At 43.5% G+C, this 25,346-nt stretch overlaps 1 protein-coding gene across 2 annotated transcripts in view; it reads left to right on the forward strand.

Annotated features, from left to right (window-relative positions):
- Window positions 1-25,346, forward strand: part of XPR1 (xenotropic and polytropic retrovirus receptor 1) — a 105,959-nt gene that overhangs the window by 34,376 nt on the left and 46,237 nt on the right. Inside the window, exons 1-3 of one of the 2 annotated variants that reach the window (XM_035124298.2) lie at window positions 19,426-19,527; window positions 20,028-20,119; window positions 22,664-22,887. In XM_035124298.2, the coding sequence (XP_034980189.1) occupies window positions 22,774-22,887 (114 nt within the window). In that variant the 5' untranslated portion in view covers window positions 19,426-19,527; window positions 20,028-20,119; window positions 22,664-22,773. Of the gene's footprint in view, window positions 1-19,425; window positions 19,528-20,027; window positions 20,120-22,663; window positions 22,888-25,346 lie in introns of those variants that run through there. The other variant, XM_035124297.2, reaches the window with a different exon arrangement.

The following is a 25,346-nucleotide window of genomic DNA, read 5'->3' on the forward strand; positions in this document are numbered from 1 at the left end:
TTCTGAACGGGACAGAAGGCTGGGGATTTGCTTTGTTACCATAGAAGTGGAATTAAGAGCAAGAGAATTAAATGGACTTCTGGGAGTTTCTTTAATTGGTATTGAGATAAGAGAGATTATGGTGAACCAAGCCTGGGAAATAAGAGAAGGTTGCAATGAGACAGGTCTATTTTCACCTGGTTACTGATGACTTAAATACACCCAAAGGAGCAGTCATCATCCAAGTCATTATTCTAAAAAAAAAAAATCAGTACACCTCAGAAGATAAAAAGCAAGCTGTTATCCAAAAGGAGAATAAGATTTCTCAGATATCACTGCAGAGACTACTGCTATTCCTATCATGCAAGTCTTATGATCAAACAGTCAAATCATATATAGAGAATCTGCTTTTATTTTATTTTTTTAAACATAATTTTTATTGATTTTACAAATTACAAAGAATGGTACATACATAAACACCTTTTCCACCTTCTTCCCATCCCCCTCCATGAGTCCTCCCCTGCCACAGTATCCCACGCAGGTGAACAGTCAGAAGTGGTCCATTTTATGATTGGATTTCTGCCCTCCTCCCCCTCCCCTGCCCCCGAAGCCCCCCCCTGCCACCAGGGAGCTCCAGTGAACCAGGGCAGTATGCAGGAGTTCATCCATCCAACCATCTATTATCATACCCAAAAAAAGAAAATACAAAAAGAGAAAAAGAGAAAAAAGAGAAGGAAAAAAAAAGACAAAAAGGAAAAAAGACAAAAACAGAAAAAAAATCATCATAATTGTTAAATTCATAATTGTTAAACCATATTGTGTGGGCTTCCCCACCCTCCCCCCTTCCCCGGTTTTCCTCCCTTATTTATCATCTTCAACAGTTTCATAATTCATATTTTATAACATACACCTTTATATCTTATACCACTTTTAAACTATTATCATTTTCGCCTAATGTCCAATCACTAAAAAATCAAACTCCCATTTTTTCTTCCCGTGCCTAATTTTTACCCCCTCTATAGGCCTCCATATTTTCACCTTTTTCCAGAATCAATTCACTCTTTAAACCTATAACTATTCCCAAACTAGCCTTACACCCCCCGAGTACCGGCTCCACCCCACCAATCCAGCAAGTTCCATAGTCAGCAGTCCAGTTATAATCCTATTAATCCATCCTTATAATCACAACTTCACTTTCCCTTCACCCCACCCCCTGTTTACAGTCTTTTGCCATCCAGGCCTCCCTATCAGACCCCTGAGCTTCTTCTCTTCTCTGCTTAATTTTTCCTTCTTCCCTGTGGTCATTCTGGAGTTCCAGTAAATCCAATCGTGCCCCCCTCGAAGGTGAGGCACTCCAACTTTTTGTAGAGTAAAATCATCATTTTTTTCGTGGTGGGCTTCATTTTGTATTAAATCATCACAGTCCTCATCTTCATTTTTTCCTTCCAAGTCACAGTCACCATCATTGTCATTCTCACATTCGTCTTCTTCAGTTTCAAAAGCTTCATCTTCTAAGAAATCATATTCTGCCATCACCATCTGGAATTGTTGCTGTAACTCTTGCCGTTGTGTCTCCTCTTGACATAGTTCTATTCTTGCTTCCCACATTAAGGTCAAAACAGTCCGCTGAAACTCAGGCGGGTACCTTTTTGTTAACATAGTTCAATCCTGTCAAGGTCAAAACTTGTCACATGGGGTGGAATATGATCGCAGTCTATTTTCTCGACTCCATTTTAACAAGCTGGCTGCATTCTTAAAAATAAAGTTCGAACTCACATTTCAAAAGCATATAGACCAAAAAAGAATTTTAACTATAAATCCTGATCAGCTCACTGGGTTGTCTGGGCTGCCGGCTCCCGAGGAAAAGAAAGGTCTTTCTTAGTCTTAACCTCCTTCTGCAGGGCATTCACAACCACAGTCTCTCTCCCCTTTTACCCTGCATTTAGGGGAGATTCTCTTTGATGCCTTTGAGGGATCCTTTTAAGTTAGAATCTTCTGTTTACGGCTTTGGGTTTCTGTTTACTGTCTCTTATGTTACCGTAGGGGGGGTGTGGCTTCCTCTTTTCCCCTCTCTCCCAGGTCCAAATTGTTACCTAATTTACATTCCAAAGAATCCAAATTACTCACAGTCTATTCATTTGCTGAGTATTCTTGAAAGAATTGGCCGCCTCCACTTCCCAGACTCGCAGCTTCGCGCTCTCAGAGCAGCAGTGTCAGCCTGTCCGCCGCGGTTCACCTCCTCGCTCTTGGGGGCTTAAACAAAGCCGATCCGGGGAGGAGAGAGCCCGCTTTTGGCGCCGCCAGGCAAAATCCGTCCCCAAAAAGCTCGATTTGGGGCTTTTAAGGAGGTTTCGCTTCGCTGGAACGATTCCCTCCACCTCTGAAGCGCCGAGGTCCGCTCCGCTGATCGGACCCCCGTCTGAGCAAAGATGGCGCGGTCAACCGGAAGCCTAGAGAATCTGCTTTTAGACACCCTAGTCAGTGAACAATATGTTTTTACCCCTCATTGGCATTTGATTGGCCTGTTGTAAATCAGCAATCTGGGTTCATTCAGATCACTGTTACCATGAAAAAGTTAGGTATTGTGTTCATCGTTGAAAAAAAAGTAGAATGGAAACTGTATTATCCATTTTAAAAACTGCACTACCAGCTAATTTCATAATACAAAATGTAATGTCTTATTTAAGAAGTCACAAGATTGTTGCTCAATTTTCTATGGGTGCCTTTATTCTACTACTGACCTAAACTAAGGCATTATAGATTATAAACAGTGATACATGCTACTATCCTCAAACATATCACCACTAACTGTGATGATGACCATTTCAAAAGAAGGCAATATTTTCACTTTCCAGAGAAGTAAATTCTGTACAATATTCGGTTTTTCTCCTGGGAAACTTTGTGCCTTATGCTTAACAAAGCAATGACTTGTGTCCACAACTTGTGTGTGACGGTACTTCAGTTTCTACTGGATGTCCCTGCAACTGTCAGACCAAATTCCAGGCCATGTAAGGATCCGCAGATACTCAGAAGTAGCTTCTCAAGGAAGTTGGAGGGCTTGAGTTGGGAGGGGACAGGAAAGCCACGTTGTGCAAACAGAATTCTACTCACGTGGCTTTATTTGGACTGTATCTCCAATGCATTGAATTTGTCTTGCAAAAGAAACGAGAGAGTTGCATGACACCAAAGTTATGCTACACCACATGCAAACCACAAGCTATGATATGTCTAAATGAGGAGAGAAGCTCTCACCTGTAGAAGCCTCTGTTTAAAAAGAGGTTCATATGTTTTTATGATCTGATATACCAAATAAGAATATTTGTCATCAGTGGTACTTACTGCATTCTAAATATCCAACCTGAACTTGCTATTCCATCCTTTCATGTCTATTTACTTCATCCTAGTCACATGGCCTTCTTCCCTATAGAACAGGCATGTCAAATAGGTAGATCATGATCTACTGGTAGATCACTGGACGTCTGTGATAGATCACCGGTAGATCAGTGGCTCCCCGCCAAAGAAGCTAAAAAACTTTGTCTCCCCTAAAAAAACTCAACACCTTTGTCCTGTACCCCTAAAACAGGGTCCCCAAACTACGGCCCCCGGGCCGGATGCGGCCCAATCGGCCTCCCAATCCGGCCCGCGACGACCCCCGCCGCCCGCTGCCGCCGCCCGCTCTTACGGCGCGCGGCGACGATCTTAAAAATCGGCAAAAAATCGCCGAAAATCCTTTGTGCGCATGCGTATGGGCCTCTCCCGACCCAGAAGAGGTCATTTCCGATGCACTTCCGGGTCGGGGGAGGCCCATACGCATGCGCACAAGCGATTTTCGGCAATTTTTTCCCGTGTGCGTGTGCGCATGCGCACGGGCGCGCACTCCCCCGCCCTCCGGCCCGCTGCGCGTGCACTCCCCTGCCCTCCGGCCCGCCACGCGGTCGGCGCGGTGGGCACCGGCCCACTGCGTGGTAAGTCTGGGGACCCCTGCCCTAAAATGACCTGAGCCACCAAAAACAGGGCTAAAAAAAAGCTCAATGTCGCTTTCCTCCTTCCTAAAGAAGCTCAACTTTTACGTGAACTCCAAAAAACAGGGCTTTCCTTCCTAAAAAAAACCTCAGCAACTTTGACCTGAACTCCCCAAAAGGGGGTAGATCACTGCCAGTTTTTAACTCTGTGAGTAGATCGCAGTCCCTTGGAAGTTGGCCACCCCTGCTGTAGAACATCTAAGAAGTTAAGATCAGCAGAAGTAGTTCCTTCTGCTCTGAGTTCCACTGCTCTGAGAAGTTTAGAAGCTGGCCCCAAAAGAGGGTCTTCTGTATGGCAGCCCTTAAGTTGTGAGCATTCCCCAAAGCACTTTCATTATTTAGTTCCTCTCCCATCCAATATTCTGAAGGTGCATCTCTTCACGCTGGCATCTTTACCCTGATCCCTGAGATTTTAGGACCCACAAACCCCTCTTGACTGCAGATTGTTTCAGCTGTATTTAATACTGTATTTTTAAATTGTTGTAACCCACTCTGCAATCTTGTGGTGGCGGATGGGTAAGAAACACAACAACGACAACATTTGAGCTGTTGCTGTGCTGCATTATGCAGTTAACCCCAACCAGTCTCAGTGCTGTGGGGAGCCCAGGCAGATGCCTCTACCTGCCTGTATTGTTCCAAATGGATTCACAAAGCAATCCAATTAAATTGTTACCGATCCCTTGTGGTTTTGCACTGCAAAGATGAGTATAATGCTGCACAAGTTGAAGCGGGTACATATGGAACTGTTCCTATTTATTAAGCTTATTAAGTTGACTCTCATAATCTCTAAGTGATTTACAATACAAAGATGTTATCTCCAAAAAAACAGGAACATATAAACATTCAGCAATTTAAAAACACTATAAAGCATTATTCTTCTGAACACATTATTAGAACATATTACATTTAGAGCATTGACATTGACATAATCTCTCTCCCCCTAGGTTCCTGAGCCTATAACTCTTGTACTTCCACATCACATGGAATAATCTGTTCGTGGAAATTAGAAAATATTATTACACTGCTAATACAAATAGTATTTTTCATTTTTGTCCTATTCAGAAGTTGGCACTACCATATCACTAGAACCAGCTCTAATTTTACCAAAGTGTTGGCAGAATAAAACCTTATCGACAGTTTGGGAATGCTGGTTATCACAACCACTCTATATCCAAGAAGCAACCTAAAGGCAGTCTGCAATTTGTTATTGCAGGCTATAGTGATCAGACCAGCAATATAACTGAGCGTTGGATCCTGAAACTTTTTTGTTAATGTCTACAATGCTGTAATTAGTGTCATGTATTGAATTTTTGACCAATTATCCATTGTCTGACTTGCAATCTGTTAACATTTATCTCCCAGGAACTCTGCTTGGAGAATGAAGGTTGTTTATATTGGAAAATAGGAGGAGAAAAGCTTTTAAAATTACTCACGAATTCTTAATTGCTTAAAAGACCACTCATTAGAAGAATAGTAGTTCCCCAGAACAGAGAAGGGAAATAGTGACTAGAGCGATACAGATAACAAACATATTCCTTTGAACTGCACCAAACAAATCTTTCAAACACCAGTCAAATAATGGTCAACTATTGTTAAAGTATATTTGTTCTGAGAATATTAGCAAAGCAATAATTGAAAACCTAACCCAAGAAGGAGCTTATTAAATGTTATGTAAAACAAAAAAAGATTAAATGAGCCCATATGAACTTGCTTGAACTTTTAAAGTAAATGTCCTGTTCCTGAAATAGGGCTCTATTTTTAATTATGCATACTGGTCTTGGACAAATTGAGAATCATTCATCAGGTCAAATAAGCAACTTGCTGAGAGCACTGGAGTTCTTTTAGACCAAATACACCATTTTGAAAACCAGTTAAGGTAGCAGGTTAACACTTACTGTTGAGTGTGTAAAATCTGTCTAGATTTTATCTAGAGCTGGCATCCCCAAACTCTGACCTCCAGATGTTTTGGGACTACAACTACCATCATCCCTAGCTAACAGGATCAGTGGTCAGGGATGATGGGAATTGTAGTCCCAAAACGTCTGGATTGCCGAGTTTGGGGGTGCCTGATCTTGAGTAATAATTTTTATAAAAAATATACCCTGCCAATCTGGCTGGGTTTCCCCAGCCCCTAAGAGGTAACTTAGTAAAGAGAGAGTGCCTGGTTTTGCCACCTCTCACCTGGATAGAATATAATTTTTACAATGCCCTTCCTGTCGCAAAGGACATGGCAGAAGAAAAGGAAAGTTATGAATGAACGCACCAGATGCATCTAAATTAACATATTCCTGCATTATTATCTTTTCTCTATTCCGATTACACCCTGTTCCTTCTGGGAAATGTATAAAAAACCCTTCCCTTACCCAAACAAACTGTTCTCTGAATCATTCTCAAACAGTCAACATCTGCAAACATGTAAATTGCAAAGTTTTGGAATGAAGGCACTTCCAATACTTTACTGGTTCTGATACCCTCTTGATATGGAACCAGGCCTTTATTCGAAGTAGTGTCTCTTAAGTTCTCATTAGGCAACAAATATGTTTTCAGCTGTTCCTAACTCACCTGTAAGAGCGTGGGCTATAACATAGGATTGGTACTCAATAACATTATACTACGAACAGTGTGTTTAAAAAGAGATCAAAATAACTTCCAGATTTTTTGGGGGGGCACTGTTGACAGCCACTGTTTTCCCAAGTTGCTTCTGTTGCCTCAGTACTCTAATCTCTACTTTTTGGAGTGAACTCTTACAATCAGATACTGTGAGTGATGGTATTGTCACTGGAGACAGATGTAGCAAGTTAGAGTAAGGGAGCACCATATTTTTCGCCCCATAAGACACACCTGACCATAAGACGCACTTAGTTTTTTTAAGAGGAGGAAAACAAGGAAAAAATATTCTGAATCAATGCCGCTGTTGGTGGCGGCGACAGAGGGAGTAGCAGCCCGCTTTCGGACTGCTCATCCCTCCCCCACCCCTCTGCCACTGGCATTGGCGGGGGGAGCAGCCTGATTTCGGGCTGCTCATCCCTCCACCACTGGGAGCCATGGCTCCAGTGGCAGAGGCATCCCTCCACTTGAGCGATCCCGCTGCCATCCAGTCCCTTCGCTCCATAAGACGTACAAACATTTTCCCTTCCTTTTTAGGAGGGAAAAAGTGTGTATTATGGAGCGAAAATATATACCCTTAAATTAGTCAAATACATTTTTTAAAATTTATTTTTATTAAAGAATTTCTTGGTTTACAAAAGTCCATGCCTTCTCTTATTTCAGGTTGTACAGTCTTTATTGCAAATCAGTTACATTGGTTGTGAGACATTAGTGTTGAGTACAGTATAAGGTTGGGGAAGAAGGGGGGGGAGGAGGGGTTGGGTGGTGAGGCTTATATTCTTTTGTATAGTGGACAGCAGAGGGACACAGTAAAGGGATGGTATCCACAGTATACAAAATACTGCTCCAAAATTCCACAACCCCCCTTGACGCAATCAAAGAATAATGGGAGCAAGACATAGGCTATGAAATCAACCCCACCCAATGGACTAGAATATGGTATAAACCTCCCTTTAAGTCCATATCAGCCAAAAGAAGGGAACTCACTCTGAAACTCACCTACAGGTGGTACTTAACATCACGGAAACTGGCGCTGATATGCCCAGGAACCTCACCAAGATGTTGGAGAGGCTGCACCTCCACAGGCACATACCTCCACATGTGGTGGGGATGCCCTAAAATCCAACCCTTCTGGACAGCAGTCCTGCAAGAGATATGCAAAATAGCTAAACAGTTACTAGAACTCACCCCAGAATTGGCCCTACTGAACATCTTCCAGGATCATAATGACCACTCACATTATAGTCAAATACATAATTCTAACCAAATAGGAGTGCACTACACTCTAAGGAGACAAAGCACATGCAGACTGAGAAGAGTGGATCTCCTTTGAAGTGTCAAAGTGTTTGCAAACTGTTGTCCCTTCCCTTTGAAAATGCACTAGTTGACTAGAGAAAGGGGAGGACTGCAAATGGCTTTCAAAGTTCCAGGGCCCCACAAATGACAGTCAAAATGATGGGGGGTGAATAAGGGGGGCCATTTTGCCTCAGTCCAAATGCAATTTGTTTCTCCACCTAAAACTTATTTTCGGGCTAAGCAGCATCAAATTCAACAGCCACATTATAGATAGCTTGCGTCTACTTTGATTAATTGCTGGTTTATAAGTTTCATGACTTGCCTATTAAGTCTGTTTTTGTTGCTGTCTGTAAACTTAACAATAAAAATCCTAATGAATTGGACAGAAGCTATAATAATGGCAAGAGAAATGAAGAAAGCTGTGATATCAGCCATCTAGTAGCACACAGTCGGAAAAACACTGGCATCTCCGTATCCCCGAGGCACTGTTAATTGCCACAATTACTTCTGGCTTGTCCACGTAACTCAACACATTCAAACTTGCATAATGAGGTGGCATACTAATGCCTTAAGTTTTGTACTGGCTAATTATGCACATGAATACTTCCAACAGCTGGGTAAGAATGGAAGGAGAGAAAAGCTACCTTGATATTTTAATAGAGCATCTAACAGCATAACCCTGTTTACAAATAGGCATCTTACGGTTTTAGTAACGTCACATGCAATAAAGGGCTGCAAGAAGCTAAGCAGTGAACACGAGAATGCATCATTACCTTTTGTGTGTCTCATAATAAAACTGCTTGAATCCTGGGAGGCAGTGCCAAGACACAATATTACCCAAAACTGTCCACCTTACCTCATAACGCTGAATGCCTTACACACAAGGTCATGTGGCTGTTCTTCACTAAACCCAAATGTTATGGGCTAGAAATCAAAAATAGATGAAACAAGGTAGGGGATGCAGTCCCTGTTTTGCTCTATTGAACATCCAATAACACATATGCCATGAAAAAGGAGGAAAGCAACCAGCTAGCAATTGTGCAAAATGTTTCCCCACTGTACCTTGGTCTAGCTTTTTTCTGAAGCCAGGCTATAAATGATGTACCATATTCAACCAAGAATTAGCCCTCAACAATAATGTACTCAATACAGTCATACCTCGTGTTGTGTCAGGTTCATGTTGCGTCTTTTCGGCTTGCGAACGCAGCAAACCCGGAAGTGTATACTTCTGGGTTTCGCCACACACACAGAAGCGTTCTGTGCGCTTTGCACATCCACAGAAGCGCTCTATCGCGCTTCATGCTTGCGCAGAAGTGCCACTCTAGTTGCAGACTTTTTGGGGTGTGAACCACCCCGGAATGGATTGTGTCCACAACTAGAGGTACCACTGTACTAGGCTTCTTGATTTTTTTCATTTTTAAAAAATGTGACATGAGGTTGATGACATCAGTCTGGAATGTCACAGCTCTGCAACATTAAAGCAGTGAGGTGGAATCCAAGACTGATTTTTTAATAATAATAAAAATCCCTTTTTTGAAAATAAAAATGCCAGCAGCACTTGGAATACTGTGTATAATACTGGTCACCTGACCTTGTAGAGCTGGAAAAGGTTCAGAAGAAAGGAAACCAAAATGATCAAGGGATTGGAGCAATTCCCCTGTGAGGAAAGGTTGCAATCTTTGAGGATTTTTAGTTTAAAGAACGTTCTTTCGTCTGTTCCAAATTTTCCAATATTCAGCTTCATTTGATATCCCAGAATGAGAATATTTTGAGAGAGGGAAGAACTTGGGGTCATCCAATGAAGCTGAATGCTGGAAGATTCAGGACAGACAAAGGAAAGTACTTTTTCACTTATGCATGCAGTTAAAGAACATCGCTTACTGAAGGGAGGTGGCCTCTGAGACAAGCTTAGAGGACAGGTACCAGCAGATATATAGGGGACCCAGGTGGTGCTGTGGGTTAAACCACTGAGCCTAGGGCTTGCTGATCAGAAGGTCAGCGGTTCGAATCCCTGTGACGGGGTGAGCTCCTGTTGCTTGGTCCCAGCTCCTGCCAACCTAGCAGTTCGAAAGCACGTCAAAGTGCAAGTAGATAAATAGGTACCGCTCCGGCGGGAAGGTAAACGGAGTTTCCATGTGCTGCTCTGGTTTGCCAGAAGTGGCTTTGTCATGCTGGCCACATGACCTGGAAGCTATACGCCGGCTCCCTCAGCCAATAATGCGAGATGAGCGCGCAACCCCAGAGTCGGTCACGACTGGACCTAATGGTCAGGGGTCCCTTTACCTTTACCTTTACCAGCAGATATAATAATACAGGGCTCCTGCTTCAGTTACAGGGGTTTCCTGAAACATTCATAACAAACTCAGGTGATCCATGTGGGAAGAGGCAGTGGCTCTTTCTTAGGGGATATTAATAATAATAATAATAATAATAATAATAATAATAATTTATTATTTATACCCCGCCCATCTGGCCGGGTTCCCCCAGCCACTCTGGGCGGCTTCCAACAAAACATTAAAATACAGAAATCCATCAAACATTAAAAGTTTCCCTAAACAGGGCTGCCTTGAGATGCCTTCTAAAGGTCTGGTAATTGTTGTTCTCTTTGACCTCTGGTGGGTGGGCATTCCACAGGGTGGGTGCCACTGCCGAGAAGGCCCTCTGCCTGGTTCCCTGTAACTTGGCTTCTCGTAGCGAGGGAACCGCCAGAAGGCCCTCGGCGCTGGACCTCAGTGTCCGGGCAGAACGATGGGGGTGGAGACGCTCCTTTAGGTATACTGGACCGAGGCCGTTTAGGGCTTTAAAGGTCAACACCAACACTTTGAATTGTGCTCGGAAACGTACTGGGAGCCAATGTAGGTCTTTCAGGACCGGTGTTATGTGGTCTCTGCGGCCGCTCCCAGTCACCAGTCTAGCAGCCGCATTCTGGGTTAGTTGTAGTTTCCGGGTCACCTTCAAAGGTAGCCCCACGTAGAGCGCATTGCAGTAGTCCAAGCGAGAGATAACTAGAGCATGCACCACTCTGGCGAGACAGTCCGCGGGCAGGTAGGGACTCAGCCTGCGTACCAGATGGAGCTGATAAACAGCTGCCCTGGACACAGAATTGACCTGTGCCTCCATGGACAGCTGTGAGTCCAAAATGACTCCCAGGCTGCGCACCTGGTCCTTCAGGGGTACAGTTACCCCAGTCAGGACCAGGGAATCCTCTATACCTGCCTGCCTCCTGTCCCCCACAAACAGTACTTCTGTCTTGTCAGGATTCAACCTCAATCTGTTAGCCGCCATCCATCCTCCAGCCGCCTCCAGACACTCACACAGGACCTTCACCGCCTTCACTGGTTCTGATTTGAAAGAGAGGTAGAGCTGGGTATCATCCGCATACTGATGAACACCCAGCCCAAACCCCCTGTTGATCTCTCCCAGCGGCTGCATGTAGATGTTTAAAAGCATGGGGGAGAGGACAGAACCCTGAGGCACCCCACAAGTGAGAGCCCAGGGTACTTAATCAGATCACTGGTGACCAAATAAAGCTTTATGCTTATGTTAAATGTGGCAACGTTTCTGGTGGCTGATTAAGCATTTACATATATTCAAACTGATGCTCCTATAAGAGTGCTTTCTTGCTATGTCCAGAGTAAAGTCAGGTTCTTGGCAACCAATACCGCCAATACCTTTTCTTTCATTTTTTTAAAAATGCATTTCTTCAGGCACAAGAGACCCATTTCTATAGTTATGTAGAGGTTATGAAATTGTTTCAGCCATCTGAGTTAAGTAAAATACAAGTTGCCCAGTACTTTGTGTTTCTTCTGCACTCATGGGTTATCACAGCAGTGATATATAGCAACAGTGACTATAACAACATTTGAGAATTCCTACAGACAGTTTATTATCCCTGTATCAAAATGTTTTTATCTAGCAGTTCTTAAGGTTCTATAACAGCTTTTGTATAGCTTGGCACAATCCCTTTTCAATACTCCAGTGATTTCCCCCTCCCCATCCTCTTATAACAACGGAGAACTCCAAACTAGGTGTAAAGGGCATGTCCAGATTTCAGTAATACCTTGCTTGGTTGTGGTTTGCATGGTGCCCACAACAATTTCAATAGTTTGCAGATGTGCTCAAAAAGTTTCGAGATCACTGCCCTACACTGGGATTTCATTGTAAATAACGAAATAGCAAAATTGAATTAATGGCAGATTGTGCTAATGCTGTGCATGCCAGCCATGTGATTATTCTTCACTGAGGGTGTGAATAAAAAAGTTAAAGGGACCCCTGACCATTAGGTCCAGTTGTGACCGACTCTGGGGTGCGGCGCTCATCTCACTTTATTGGCTGAGGGAGCCGGCATACAGCTTCCAGGTCATGTGGCCAGCATGACAAAGCCGCTTCTGGCAAACCAGAGCTGTGCACAGAAAGGCCGTTTACCTTCCCGCCGGAGTGGTACCTATTTATCTACTTGCACTTTGACATGCTTTCAAACTGCTAGGTTGGCAGGAGCAGGGACCAAGCAATGGGAGCTCACCCCATTGTGGGGATTCAAACCGCCGACCTTGTGATTGGCAAGCCCAAGGCTCTGTGATATAACCCACAGCGCCACCCGCATCCTGAGGGTGTGAATAGGGAGGTTTAAAACTGACTCAAAGTACAAAATTCGGTATAAGAAGGTTGAAATGAAATGTGAAATCTGGGCCACCTAGTCTGAAAGCAGAGGAATGAATTTGGCAGAAGTTCAAGATTTTGTGCTCCCTTAAAGGCCTTTTGGCATGGACAAAGCTTTTCAGTTGTTTTTCTTCAGTATCCTTTTAAACATGCTGGAGTTCAAAGCTGTTTACAGCCTACTTTGGGGTCTGTAACAATATGACTTGACAGTTCATGTCCCCAAAAAATGTTTATCCCAATTGCAGAATGGCAGCTTCTAATAGGTTTTGGGAAGGAGCATAATCTCCTGCGGTGGTGGAAGATCCTTAATGGCTTTTTAGAAACTGAGGCCTGGCAACAAGTGGTGCACAAATGTAGCAGAGAGATGTTGAAAACATACATTAAATCTCAGAAGGTATGGCACTGGAAGCTAATAGAACTTGCTCCCAGAGACATATTTTCAAATGTGATCTATTGCAATGCACCTGCTTTGTGAATTTTTGGCAGCAGACACAAGGCTACTTAGTGCACATTTCCTAGAAAGGAGACAGCTGTCATGTCAGTCTGTACTTGCCATTTACTTCTGTGCCCTCAACATTACTTGAATTTAGTCTTTTGCAGCCTTTTGCTTCCTGAACAAAAATAATAGAAACAGAAATTAAGGACAAAAATTCACCAAAGGGTGAATTTTTTACTTTATATGAATAACACTGAATGTGATTTTTGTCAAGATCTGACCCCAAGTAACAAAAAATAGTTGATTTACCTGCAGCAATCACACGGTGTTGTGTTTAACCAATTTACATAGATATTACCCAGTGCAAGTCATGCCATGCATCATGATGAAGCAATCTGCTTAAGGTAGCACCGCACAAGGAATTTCTGACCCAGAAAGCTTTGTATGGTCACCCACACCCCAGAATGGTGTTCTGAGTTGGTATACTATTGCATCTAGCCCAGTGTTTTTGTTTGGGTACAGCACTGTCAAGCATGATGACCTCAGTGCCAACAATAGCCTAAATATGTAGAAATGAATAAGGAACTTAGGCCACAGCAAATCTGCACACACAGCTTTCTCACAAGATTCTGCCTGTGCTGTAGAGGGAAGTGTGGGGCAGGTGGAACTTGTCAACCTGGGAAGGTAGGAGAAGGAAAACTCTAATCCTAAACCTTGGTTGCCTTGAGGGAGATTTTCAGAGGAGGGAAAGGCTAAAGATTAAACCAGTCACAAATCCAGAGTGGGGTCCTTAAGACAGTTGGATGGCACCTTTTACGCCTCCTTCCAGCAACTCTTGAAGCCAAGTTGGTGCCAAATGTATTGCTCTGCTTTTTCTTTGGACCACGTCAGTGAGGCCTAGAGGCAGGTATTGTCTGGGCAGCCCAGGATCTCCATATACACTGCCCAGGCTTGCGACCCAGGGAGGTCACTTCGGTGTTGCTAATGCAGTGGTTTGCCATCGTCCTTGGAGTGCACTCTGTGGTCTCTCGAGAGAGATGGGTGCCACCAACAGCAACAACTGCTGTCTCATAGAGAAGACTCTCCAAGAGGTACAAGTGACTCAAAGCTGATTTGTGGGATGCATATGCCCAGATTATTCATTTCTGCATCCTTTGGGTGGCATTGATCAGTTGACAGTGCCTTGTGCCTGATTGAAGGCTGGATGAAACGGTATGTCTGCTCAGAGTTTACTGTAATAGAATGTGGGTGACCACACAGTGCTCTGTTATAGTCTTGTATTTTGCCCTGCCGCAGCTGCTTTAGGAAGATTGCTTCACCTGGTTACAAGTCTGGACTTGTGTCCTGGGTACAATGTTTAAAATTCCCTTTTCTTGCGAGGAAGCTTATTTAGCATAAGGGAATTTCCCTTTAAAAAAGGGATAACTTGACAGCTATGCCCCTGACCATTAGGTCCAGTCGTGACCGACTCTGGGGTTGTGGCGCTCATCTCGCGTTATTGGCCGAGGGAGCCGGTGTACAGCTTCCGGGTCATGTGGCCAGCAAGGCAAAGCCACTTCTGGTGAACCAAAGCAGCACACGGAAACGCCGTTTACCTTCCCGCTGTAGCAGTACCTAATTATCTACTTGCACTTTTACGTGCTTTTGAACTGCTAGGTTGGCAGGAGCTGGGACTGGGCAACGGGAGCTCACCCTGTCGCGGGGATTCGAACCGCCGGCCTTCTGATTGGCAAGCCTTAGGCTCAGTGGTTTAACCCACAGCGCCACCCACATCACCCGTAATTGTATTTATGCACAAAACTCTATTACTATTGCATTTCTACCACCTATTTTCCATCTTTTGGGGTTCAGGCCTTACCAAAAATCCAATCCAGCATTACTCATCAAATATGGGAAGCATTTCATCCTGTCACATAGACTAAGATCACTGGAGAATGGGACTTGATTTTCCCAAGTTTCTGCCAAGGCAGTCAAAGGAGAACAGAACAGAACCTTTCCCTGTAGCATTCACATGAGGTACTATGATGCATGTGAGGGGAGTGGTAATTTGTAGACTTTAGAAAGTTCTGAACATTTCTCTGCATAGGCACTGGACCTATATGTGATAGAGGACCAATACATTTTCCCCAGGTTGCAATACATTTTTCTTTCAGTTGAATAATGAAATACAATGTACTGTAATACAAATTTTGCATAGCAGCTGAATTAAGTATATTTAGTTAAAAAAAATTAGTTGCTCTAGTTAGCCGTGAGACCTAGTTTGGTTATTGGTGTATACAGTATTGTGTTTTTTTAGTTCTGTTTTAAGTTTCCTCCCCTCCCCTTTCTCTCTCCTCCTTTCCTCTTTACTTAATTTCTTCTCTTCTTCTATTAGTGACAAATTGTATAGTCAATCTGAAATTTTCCCACAATGATCTCTTAACTCACTTAGAGACCAGTTTTCTAAATGACTCCCACATTGGTGTGCTGCAGGTTTTGGAGTGGTTGTAGCATGGTCATAATGCACAGACTATTCCTACATAATGCGCCTCATGCTACTCAAGAATGAGCCATGTAACCTGCTATGGGCTGTTGCAATCTGCATGTTGTAAGAAAGGAGCTTAAAACTATGTCAGCCTTTGCAGCAAGGGATGGATTTTTGGGCATGTGTGTATTTTTTGTTTCAGTATTTGTATGCTACCAGACTGAGCATTTCACAACCGCAAAGCATTAGCAAATAAAAACACTTCCTATTACAAAATAAATATACAATAAAAATAAAATAGGTACATTAAATGAATCAAAGCAACATAAAATGCCAATCAGGCACATCTCTCCAGCTTCTGTTGCATAAGCATTTTGTTCTTTTCTAATCTATCAAACTAAATCAGCTTCCAGATAGCAATCTCTGGGAGATAGCAGCAAGCCCGCAATGTTGATTGATTTGATTTTCCTTAGGTGCCCTATCCATGGGCAAGCACTCTATAAAGATTTGAATTAAAAAAAACTCCAAAGGAAAGGGCGTTCTTTTGGAAACCAACTAGGTACCTTTTGAAAACTACATTTGTCATGGAGCTGCTTAACTGAGGGCCAACTTTTTGGCACCCTAGAAAGGCTTTTGTATCCTTGTCCTGGTTGGCTTTGAACAAAATAAATGCACAGTAGCCTTGAGCAGCACTACTCCAGCACAGTTAAATTATTGAGCTGCCAAGGGAGCAAAGGAAAACCTTTTGATGGCAGGTTGTATTGCTTACACTCCCGTTGAAAGCCAGTAAATAGGCATCTGCGTGAAAACAGATTAGAAAGTAAGGGTTATGAAAAGTGTTTGTGCAGGTCAGCTTTAATATGGCCCTGCTCCATTTAGATGTTTACTGCATATGAATGCGGAGGAAATCTTTGTATAAAATTAAAGCTCTGCTTTGTGTTCAAGGTTTACTTTTGTCTGTCAAATACCTTTATGCTTTTGCATAAATCGTATGTACAGTGGTACCTCTGGTTAAGAACTTAATTCGTTCCAGAGGTCCGTTCTTAACCTGAAACTGTTCTTAACCTGAAGCACCACTTTGGCTAATGGGGCCTCCTGCTGCCGCCGCGCCGCCAAAGCACGATTTCTGTTCTCATCCTGAAGCAGAGTTTTTAACCTGAGGTACTATTTCTGGGTTAGCGGAGTCTGTAACCTGAAGCTTTTGTAACCCGAGGTACCACTATACCACATTCTGTGTAGTGTCTAAGAATGAGCTTTGGACTTCGTATATTGCTTTAGCCAGGAACTCGTCAGATGGCTCATTTCTCATTCTGCTGGTCCAGCCCCCCACTCGCTTTCAGGACCCCTTCCTTAAAGATTCTTTGTACGGCTTGGGACTCCACCAGGCCTCCCTGCATGGATAGTGCCATTTTGGCTATATAGATGCTAAAGAATGAGTTCACTCTTAATGTATGCAAGTGAGGCCCCACAACAAAATGGTGTGAGCAGGAGGAAATAAATACTCAGGTAGACATTGTCATACTTCAAGCAAAGCTAATTGCTTGCTGTTAATATCCAGCACAAAAGGGAGGCTTGATTGAAAATGTAACCTTTCATAGAGATCACCTAATGATGGTGTACAGTAATTTAGTTTCCAAAAGGTAGCTTAGGAGCTTCTTTGGTCACCGTTGGTAAGGGTCAGACATAGTATCTCTGAGGGAACACAGGACCCCACAATACACAATTATTAAACTATGGCTGGCGTTGGGTCTAAACTAAAGTTACCAGACGTCCCCATTTCCCAGGGACAGTCCCTGGATTTACAAATCAGTCCCCTGACAAAATCCATTGAAGTTGAAAAGTGTCCCCAGATTCATTGAAAAAAATCTGGTAACCTTAGTCTAAACTGACTCTGTAGGGCCTAACTGACCCTTATTTGTCTCAACTATTTGAAAAAATGAATCCTTGACACCATGTAAACCTGTAAGTCTTGAGCCCTGCTCAGCCATGGAATTTGAACTTGCATCTCCCTAATCAAATGTTCTTCGCTATCATAGTACAGTTTTAGGTCTGCAGGTGTGTAAATTGAAATCCTCTTCACCAGGCCCTGGTGCACCTCATTCTGTTCTATTCTACCCATGCACACATCCTGCATACTGGTTTAAGAGGAACAGGACTTGCTGTAGTTTCTGCAAATGTTTTCATGCTGCCTTTTGCAGTCGTCATGTGATTTTGCTTCTCCACAATGGGAAATTTCTCTCTTGCGCTTAAGGATGTTCAACGTTTCTCTCTTCTTGCTATGCTTTTGTAATATTGACGATAAAGGAAAGACTTAATTGACTTTTAAAGACATTTGTTGGAGTTTTCTTAGAAGAACCCTCAAATGTTCATATTAGTTTGTGAACAGAACATATCTTGTAAAATCAAGCTCTGTAAAAGACGTTAGGCCCTTACAATGAGGAAGTGGTGGGGTTTTTTTTTAATCTAATCCTTCCTCACAGAAACTGTTTTCATTTGCTTTATAAATCTTCTGGTTCAACAACATGTCTATGTGACACATTCCATTGTTCAGTTTTTAAATGTCAGGGAGGAATTATAAAGGGTAACCAGAAATTATCTTACTGTACTTCAACTTTAAACTTTCTTAAGTATTCTCTCTACCCTCTTTGGGGGGGAATTATATGGTTGCCTTTCTCTTACCATTGGAGATGGTAAAGAGTGTGTGCATGCTTCATTATAAGTCCAGTTGTGTATGTGTCAGGGAACCACCAAGGGTCAGAGCCTGGTGGGTCAGAGTGAGGGCTCTTGGATGCTGCCAGAGCCCCAGTACCTAGCGCCTGGTAGCTTCCTCCAGAAGGTGGGACTGAGGCTCAGGAGGAGTTGCAAACCCTTAGGGACGTTGTGGAGATGGGAGCTCCAGAGAAAGAGTTGCAGAGGGTGGACCTAAGTACTCGAGAGGAGGAGGCTCCAAGAGCCACAGTGACGGCCCCTCAACTGACCAGCTCTAGTGGAGAGGGTGAGGACGCGGGTGGCACTGTGGGTTAAACCACAGAGCCTAGGGCTTGCCGATCAGAAGGTCGGCGGTTCGAGTCCCCGCGACGGGATGAGCTCCCGTTGCTCGGTTGCAGCTCCTGCCCATCTAGCAGTTTGAAAGCATGTCAAAGTGCAAGTAGATAAATAGGTACCGCTCCGGCAGGAAGGTAAACAGTGTTTCCATGTGCTGCTCTGGTTCGCCAGAAGCAGCTTAGTCATGCTGGCCACATGACCTGGAAGCTGCATGCCGGCTCCCTCGGCCAATAACGCGAGATGAGCGCCGCAACCCCAGAGTCGGTCATGACTGGACCTAATGGTCAGGGGTCCCTTTATCTTTAGTGGAGAGGGTGCTCACCCAGCACCCTCACCCCAGCAGAGGAGGGACCAATGGAGGAGGTTCTGGGTGCCCCAGGGGTTATGCTGGCGCTTCCGGATTCTGAATCAGATTAGTAAAGTCATCCCTTTTGATGCTCTGTCTTTTACGTATGTATATAATAAAACCCTGTAAAAACCAAGCACCGGGTTTGGAGCCGCTTACCCGTAAGGAAGCTACACACACCATTACAGTATGTCATGGGCTCAACTAGTTTACCTTTTTGTTTTCTCTTAGTTTCTAAACTAAAAAGAGCAGGGTATTATTGGGTTGTTTTTATTTTGATTATATATATTGTGGCTTTTATGTTGATCTTTTCTGTGAACCGCCTGAGACCTCTGGGGATAGGGCGGTATATAAATTCCAATAAATGATAATAATAAATAAATAATAATACTCCTTCAAGTCCAAGGCCTTCGTGACAGTTTTGCTAGTTCACATATAACTTTTCCATCAGAGAAATATTTTCACAGTTACAAGTTTGAAAGAGTAAGATGGAACATTTCATCAATTTCTGTGCTATGAGTTCTTTACAAAAATATTTATTTAAATTTATTTTTGTATCTCCTCCCACCAGTCACAGATGAAGACACTGTAAAAAGGTATTTTGCCAAGTTTGAAGAGAAATTCTTTCAAACCTGTGAAAAGGAACTTGCCAAAATCAACACATTTTATTCAGGTAAGAGGATAACATTGAGCTATATGTGAAAGTTTCAGGGTTTAAATGTCAACAGCGGAAGCTTGATGTTGGCTCAGTGGCTGATAGGCAACCAGTGCAGAACTTTTAGCAGAGGTGTAATATGTGTCAATGTGACTGGTTTCCCAGAATCAGCTGGTCTTTTAAGTAGGAAATAAGGTTCACCAGGAGCTTTGTGGAATTTCCACTTCTTTAAAACAAAACACTTATTCCTGTCTGACATCTTCCCTCTCTTATCTCCCTAGCTGGGGGATTTGCAGATTCAGGTCTAAGATGAAGCCCATCTTTTCTTATGGGTTCAGCTGGTTAAAATAATATGGCATGGTGACCAGTATTTATCTTCAGTGGATGACCCCATGTTTTAATTAATATGTGTACTCTGGCTGGGGAGGGCGGGGTACAAATAAAAATTTATTATTTATTCATTATTATAGAGAAAAAACCTCTCTCTTTCCATTTCCCCCACACTGTTATCATGTCAGGGTGTTACAGGTTCCTTGTGAAGCCACTACAGAAACTTACCTTACCCCACTGGAAACAGTCGAGAACATCTATCTGAAGTTGGGAAAACTTGGTTAGTAAATAAGCAGGATGCATAGATCCAAGCTTCTTTGAGATAAGCCACCTTCCCCCAAGTTTGGATATAACAAGGAAGTTTTTTTAAGCAAAAGCTTCCAAGTTTGGATATAACAAGGAAGTTTTTTTAAGCAAAAGCTTCCAACCTCCTCATGGGCTACACTGGGGGGTGGGGGAGGAGTATGTGAGCCCCATAGTGCTAAACTCAGATAGGATGAGACCCTATGTCATACAGCTAGTGCTCAGCCTGGTCTAACACGGAAAATCCAAAGCAATAATTAAGACATGAGTACATCTGAACACTGGGACGCGGGTGGCACTGTGGTCTAAACCACAGAGCCTAGGGCTTGCCGATCAGAAAGTTGGCGGTTCGAATCTCCGTGATGGGGTGAACTCCCGTTGCTCGGTCCCTATTCCTGCCAACCTAGCAGTTCGAAAGCACATCAAAGTGCAAGTAGATAAATAGATACTGCTACAGCGGGAAGGTAAATGGCGTTTCCGTGCGCTGCTCTGGTTCGCCAGAAGCGGCTTTGTCATGCTGGCCACATGACCCAGAAGCTGTACGCCGGCTCCCTCGGCCAATGACGCGAGATGAGCGCCGCAACCCCAGAGTCGTCCGTGACTGGACCTAATGGTCAGGGGTCCCTTTATCTTTACATCTGAACATATGCAAAATACTTTCTCCTCACTACAGAGGAACCACATTCACTGCCCACCCCCACCCCCCACAACTTGAATAAGTTAGCAAAGCTTGCGGAAGAGGGGGTGCTGTAGCCTTACAGATTCACAGTAATAGAAGTTCATTTGTCAGGTCAGAAAGTTTCGGGCAGTCTGGGAATGTGACTGACAGTGGCAGAATCTGGAAAGTGTCCTAGAAGGTATTGCTTCTCCTGTGTTTTAGCCAAAGAGGCTTCCCTTTTAATAGTACAGCCAGCAAGTGTCATAACATGTACTAATAAAAAGCAGATCTTAAGCTTGCTTTAAGCTTGCTTTGGATTCCAGATTTCTTTTCTGAGCAGCATAGGCACTGAGAACAAACATTTTGATTATCACTTATTAAATGTGTACCCTGCCCTCCTCCCAAAGCAGCCCGGGACTCTTGAATTAGTCCAGGGACTAGATCGTAAGTAGAAATTGTAGCTCCCAATGAAGTATTACTAGTTCAGTGATCATGTTCGTTCTGGTTTTCCAACCTTTTATGATGAAGAATCAAAAGTCTGAAGTATTGTGTATTTTATATTGTAATTTTATGTTGTGAACTCTCCTGAGCTCTGCGGGTAGGTGGCATACAAATTTTAATAATAATAATAATAATAATAATAATAATAATAATAATAATAATAGTGAAATACAAGGAACCTCCTAGGGATATACAATTGCCATTTGGACCAATATTTTGAGCCACCCTTAAAGATGGGTATGGACCAAACAAAGCCCAACTGGACAGCAACAGAGTGTAATTGGGCAATGCAACTACTAGCCCTCCCCCAGCCACACTGCTTTGCTGGCTCTGGTGAAAAGGTTTGGGGGTATAGGCTGTAGAAATTGGGCCAGATGGCATCAAGTGATGGCAGTGGGGCTGGCTTGGGATCCAATGGATCCCAGACCAGTTCAGCCTGCCCTCACCCTTGGAATATGCCCTGTTTTGTGACTCTCCAGACTACTGTTGTTGCCAATCCCACTGGCAGTACTTCTGCCCTCACTTTTGGCAGACAGAAAGAGCTCCATGCTTATGGGCAGAGGCTGGCAGAAATATTTTGTGCTGGGCAGAGGGAGACCTCTGGTCCCTCCAGTGTCTCCCCCACCCGCAGTGTACTTTAGAATGATGAATAATAAAATGTAACTATAATTCCTTCACAGAGCAGCACCAGTCATTTGTAGAATCTAAAAGCAGCCTGCTTCCAACACAAATGATCAGACAGAGGTTTAAGTTGAGTTCAGAGAATACATAGAAAGGCTGAAACTTTTCCAGTATACATTCACAATTTGTAATAGTATGAGCCAAAATAGGGAGTGCAGGTCATGAATTTCCCCTCATGTTGAGTGAACTGGTTTCATGTTCAAAACCAGTGTTTTTGTTCTGGAGGCCTGCAAACAGGGTGAAAATGTTCTCCATTCTCAGGGAATATTGGAAGCATTTCCATAACTCTTGATTTGAGTTTGGAATTTTATAGACAACTCAAATTGACTGTGGGATGGCATACCATCTACACTGATTGGCTAGGGAAGAAGCCTACAGATTTTTTTTTGTCTTTTTTAAAACAAGAACAACAACAGCACACCATCAAAGCAGTAATAAACAAAACATAAAAAGCATGGGTGTTTTACCGCCTCCCCATTTTTCATTGGTTGAAAGCTCCAGTTTTTAGCTATAGGTGTTGATGTTAAACTCTTGTTTCCTGTCAGGACAGTTAGAAAAATACAACATAATGTGCATATGTTCATACAGAGTTCCCAAGAAAATATTCTGACAAATTTGACTGAGTACTCATTTGTAATATTGTATGATCACACTCTGTTGCTTTCTTCTTTCCTTCTAAAGAGAAGCTTGCTGAAGCTCAGCGCAGGTTTGCTACACTACAGAATGAACTGCAGTCTACTTTGGATGCACAGAGAGAAAACCTTGGTCTCACCACTCTGCGGCAACGTAAAATGCCAGTCTTCCACCTGTCCCATGAGGAGCGTGTTCAGCACAGGAACATCAGAGACCTGAAGCTGGCCTTTAGTGAGTTCTACCTCAGCCTCATCCTACTGCAGAACTATCAGGTATCACCTGTGCTCCTTAAAGCATTGTGATCTTATTGTCTAGTCTTTCCAACCAAATAGTTTTAGTGATGAAGCCAGATCTTTGCAATGGGTGACGCCAAGAGTTCTCAAGGTGCTCTTTCCGCATTTATGCTGCACCATAGATGAAACAAGCCAGAGTTCGACCACTTTTGTTGTCTGAACCTTTTCAGATGGCACAGCAAGCCACAATCTAGCTTGTTTTGTCCTTGGTGTGACAGCAGCAGAAGCTAGAAAAAGTGCAACAGGAGCTTTAGAGTTTTAAACTTTGGTTTAATGTGGTATGTGAACCAGACCACTGCGTCAAACTGCTGAAATAGCTAGCTCAGTTTCTTAGGTTGGAGCAACTTTCCAAGGTCTCAGGCAGATGACTTTCTGCCTGTGCTTTTTAATTGGAGATGTGGGATTTTCCATCTGCATTCAAAGCGTGTCCTGTATCACAGAGTTGTGGCGTCAATCCCCCTCTTGTATGTTGCCAGGAGAAGCCCACTGCATTTCTCAATCACAGGCATTCTGTAGCCTGATAAGTAGGTGGACTGTGACTTTGACACCTGTAGTCATAATCTCAAGTGCTCCTCTCGGGTATGGATTTGAATCCCTGCCACACAAAATGCTGCCAGCAGCCATCTGGGCAGAACATTTTTGGCCATGGACATTTAAAAAAGCCTTGGTCAGGCAGGAAAGGAAGGATTTTCATTCTAATCAGAGCAGTCAGCCTACTTCATAGCCTGGTGGGTAGGAGACTTGCATGAAGAAAGAGAGATGACAACCCCACCCCAGTAGAACAGTTAGTTCTTCTGCGGCACCAAAGCGTCAACACAGGCATTGTTGCAGTACAGTACATTTTGTATTGTCTTTGTGACTGGAGCAAACATTGTGCAAGGAAGAGGGAAGGAAGCCAGTTGGACAAGGAAGAATATAACTTAGCATAACAAGGTCCCTGTGAGCGGTCCAGTAGTTCAGAGAGAGAACACTTAAAAGGGAAATGGTACAAAGGTTTGAATCTCAGTCCAGAGAAATAGAACTATGGCATTGGCCTTATAATTTTGCATGGGAAATCGGAAACTGGGTGCTCATTTGTGCTTTTTGAAAACAGGGTGATTGAGATAACCTAGGTTCTTTTCTGTGCCACATACCTCAGCCAAGTTCCCCCTTCTCCTGTTAGGTATGAGGTCAGCTCATTATCCCACATTGAGGGGGCACTTATTTGAGGAAATACAGTCATACCTCATGTTGAGAATGTGGGTGCAGCTGCAGGCAGGGGAAGGAGGTCCCCACCACTGCCACCCCTTGTCTGGCTATGGGAGTGGAGCTGGCTAGCGCTGGAGCTGAGTTTCCCCCCTCCCGCCCTGCAGCCAGGGGTGGGGGGCTGGCTTAATAGACTACACTACAGAATAGTGAAAACATAACTTTTGTATGCAATTGGAAACAAAAAAATATTGCGTGACTCAAAATTCACTTTACTGCAGTGGTATGGAACTGAAACTGCAATATCTCCAAGGCATGTTGTTACTGAAGCAGTAATAACCCATCCGGTATAAGGAGTTGCACTTCAGTGCTGTGCTTGTCTTGTTGGTCCTATCTTCTCTTACAAATTCAATGCAGTCTGAGAAGGAACAGTGGACAGCACATTTGCAGTGGTATTGGTGGGGAGCATGAAAAATGAACTGCTCTGTTCCTTGCAAGCCTGGGATTGCTTTCACAAGATGGCAGATAGGCATTATTCTCCCATGGGGTCCCCATTATTAGTGGCTATAGCATCCAAAGTTGGGATAAGCAAATTTGATATCCACAGTGATTTACTTTCCCCTTAAGAATCAATGACAGCCCTTCAGCAATGTGGAATAAATAATGGGCACACACTCCAATATATTACTGGGGTAGAAGCCATTGCAAGCACTCAAGCATGTCCTAGACTTGAGTTGATTGTCATGGCCCTGTTAATCAGGACAGAGTTTGAGGCTATATTGTCAACTACTAAGGAGCCAGACAGATTTCCTGACTCTGAACTGGATCCTGATGATCAGGGGACCACTGAAAACAAAGCTGGCAGGCAGGAGTTTACTGACCCAGCTACCACAGCATCAGGGCCCATAGAACCAAAGCCAGGACCCTTATGAGTGCCTTCCAAGCATCTCCCATGCTACCTTTTTTAGTCCAGTGGTGCAGGGAGTGTACTAGGTGAGATGTCATAGAGTGCAAGAAAATCGCCTGTCTTCAGGACAGACTCTAGTTCCCAAAAAGGAGGAGAGATGGACTGGAGGCAGAGCTCACAAGGCCTCAGTTCACATTCCACTCTTGTTGGAGCAAATTTATCACTAGGAGCTGTCCTTGGTGCTGTGATAGTGACCTGTTCCATGGGCTCCTTCCTAAGACTAGAACAAGATATTGGTGTACTTTGTTTCTTAAAATAAAGGATAAGTGGGAGGGAGCTATTGAGA

The sequence above is a fragment of the Zootoca vivipara genome, chromosome 7 (genome assembly GCF_963506605.1).
Source record: "Zootoca vivipara chromosome 7, rZooViv1.1, whole genome shotgun sequence".
In the NCBI taxonomy this organism is placed as follows: domain Eukaryota; kingdom Metazoa; phylum Chordata; class Lepidosauria; order Squamata; family Lacertidae; genus Zootoca; species Zootoca vivipara.